The 1286-nt window shown below is 33.4% G+C and overlaps 1 protein-coding gene across 1 annotated transcript; it reads left to right on the forward strand.

Annotated features, from left to right (window-relative positions):
* Window positions 1–265: 265 nt before the first annotated feature.
* LOC142231764 (thioredoxin domain-containing protein 17-like) lies at window positions 266–1059 on the forward strand. Its single transcript, XM_075302404.1, has 3 exons — window positions 266–580; window positions 643–727; window positions 799–1059. The coding sequence occupies exons 1-3, from the start codon at window positions 436–438 to the stop codon at window positions 947–949; spliced, it is 381 nt and encodes a 126-aa protein (XP_075158519.1). The 5' UTR covers window positions 266–435; the 3' UTR covers window positions 950–1059.
* Window positions 1060–1286: the final 227 nt, after the last annotated feature.

A 1286-nucleotide genomic window follows, 5' to 3' on the forward strand; every position in this document is an offset into this window, starting at 1 on the left:
ATAAACTGTTACAACAACAACAACAACCGCTTGTTAAATTTTTAAGCTCGGATAGGCGTCAATAATACAGTTCTGTCATATAGTTATTATAGAAGCAAGAGGTAAACACGTCTCACCGAATTTTCATCATCAGAAATAGCAATATGGTTTAAATTAATGTGCCATGAAATATTTATCCAACAATGTGTAGGGTCTATGGGAAATTTGCACATCGTGAGAGTGAGAGCATTGTATTGTTTCACTCGCTCACCCATACCTAGTGACTGACACTTGTCATGTTTACCGGTTCGTATTTTTTTTATCAACAATTCACTTATCAATCATAAAAGCGGTATAAATCAATTGATAAATCCATAATCGTTGAGATAAAGGCTAGACCATCAAATAGATGCATTCAATTACATCGACACATTAATAAACATCACCTCAACAGAAATGGTTCGCTTGGAATATACGAAAGGTTTCGATGGTTTCGAAAAGTCCATCTCACAATTGGCACAAAACAATGCAAAACTATTTGTTTACTTCACTGGGGAAAAAGATGACAAAGGTGTCAGTTGGTGTCCCGATTGCAATGTTGGTTAGTAGAAAATTTGGTTCTTTGGTGTGCAAAACAAATTCAAACTGTATTATATTCTATAGCTGGTCCCAAAGTAGAAGCTGCTGTAAAGGAATTTGCTGGTGACGATGCCACTTTTCTGACGGTTGATGTGGGTAATAGGCCATTGTAAGTATCGCTCGATAATGTTTATATTGGCACACTTAATTTATGTACATATTTTGATTTCATTTTTGCAGTTGGAAAGATATGAAGAACCCATTCCGTGAAGACTCCCGCCTTAAACTTATGGTCATTCCAACTCTAATACGTTGGAAAACAGTTATACGACTAGAAGGTGATCAATGTGAAAAACCAGATCTATTAGAAATGTTCTTTAATGAGGACTGAATGAATGCAAATTTTTGAAGTTTTATCTACCATCATGATTTTAATACGTTCTTTATAAAATTTAACAAGGCAAACATTAAGAAATATAGTGATACATAATGTCTGACAAATTTTGTTTTTATTATTTTTCATATTCGTTAAAGAAATATAAACCAATCTGTTGATGCGGTGCGTTTAATTTACTACGATCTAAAATTGATGCAGAACTCAAATCCTTATTTATACAAGTACGTTAATCTTAAATCGATGGTGTAAATTAGTTTATTGATCAACAAATGGTTTCTATATTTATTGCGATTGAAAACATTACTCATGAACACCCATGGCAGATTCTGGT

This window comes from Haematobia irritans, chromosome 3, assembly GCF_050003625.1.
Source record: "Haematobia irritans isolate KBUSLIRL chromosome 3, ASM5000362v1, whole genome shotgun sequence".
Lineage (NCBI taxonomy): Eukaryota > Metazoa > Arthropoda > Insecta > Diptera > Muscidae > Haematobia > Haematobia irritans.

Excerpts from the sequence above, each read along its gene's own strand:
- LOC142231764 (XM_075302404.1), top strand. The coding sequence starts at position 436 with ATGGTTCGCTTGGAATATACGAAAGGTTTCGATGGTTTCGAAAAGTCC. Across the intron at positions 581-642 it reads GTGTCCCGATTGCAATGTTG|CTGGTCCCAAAGTAGAAGCT; the intron begins GTTAGTAGAAAA and ends TATATTCTATAG. Across the intron at positions 728-798 it reads GATGTGGGTAATAGGCCATT|TTGGAAAGATATGAAGAACC; the intron begins GTAAGTATCGCT and ends TCATTTTTGCAG.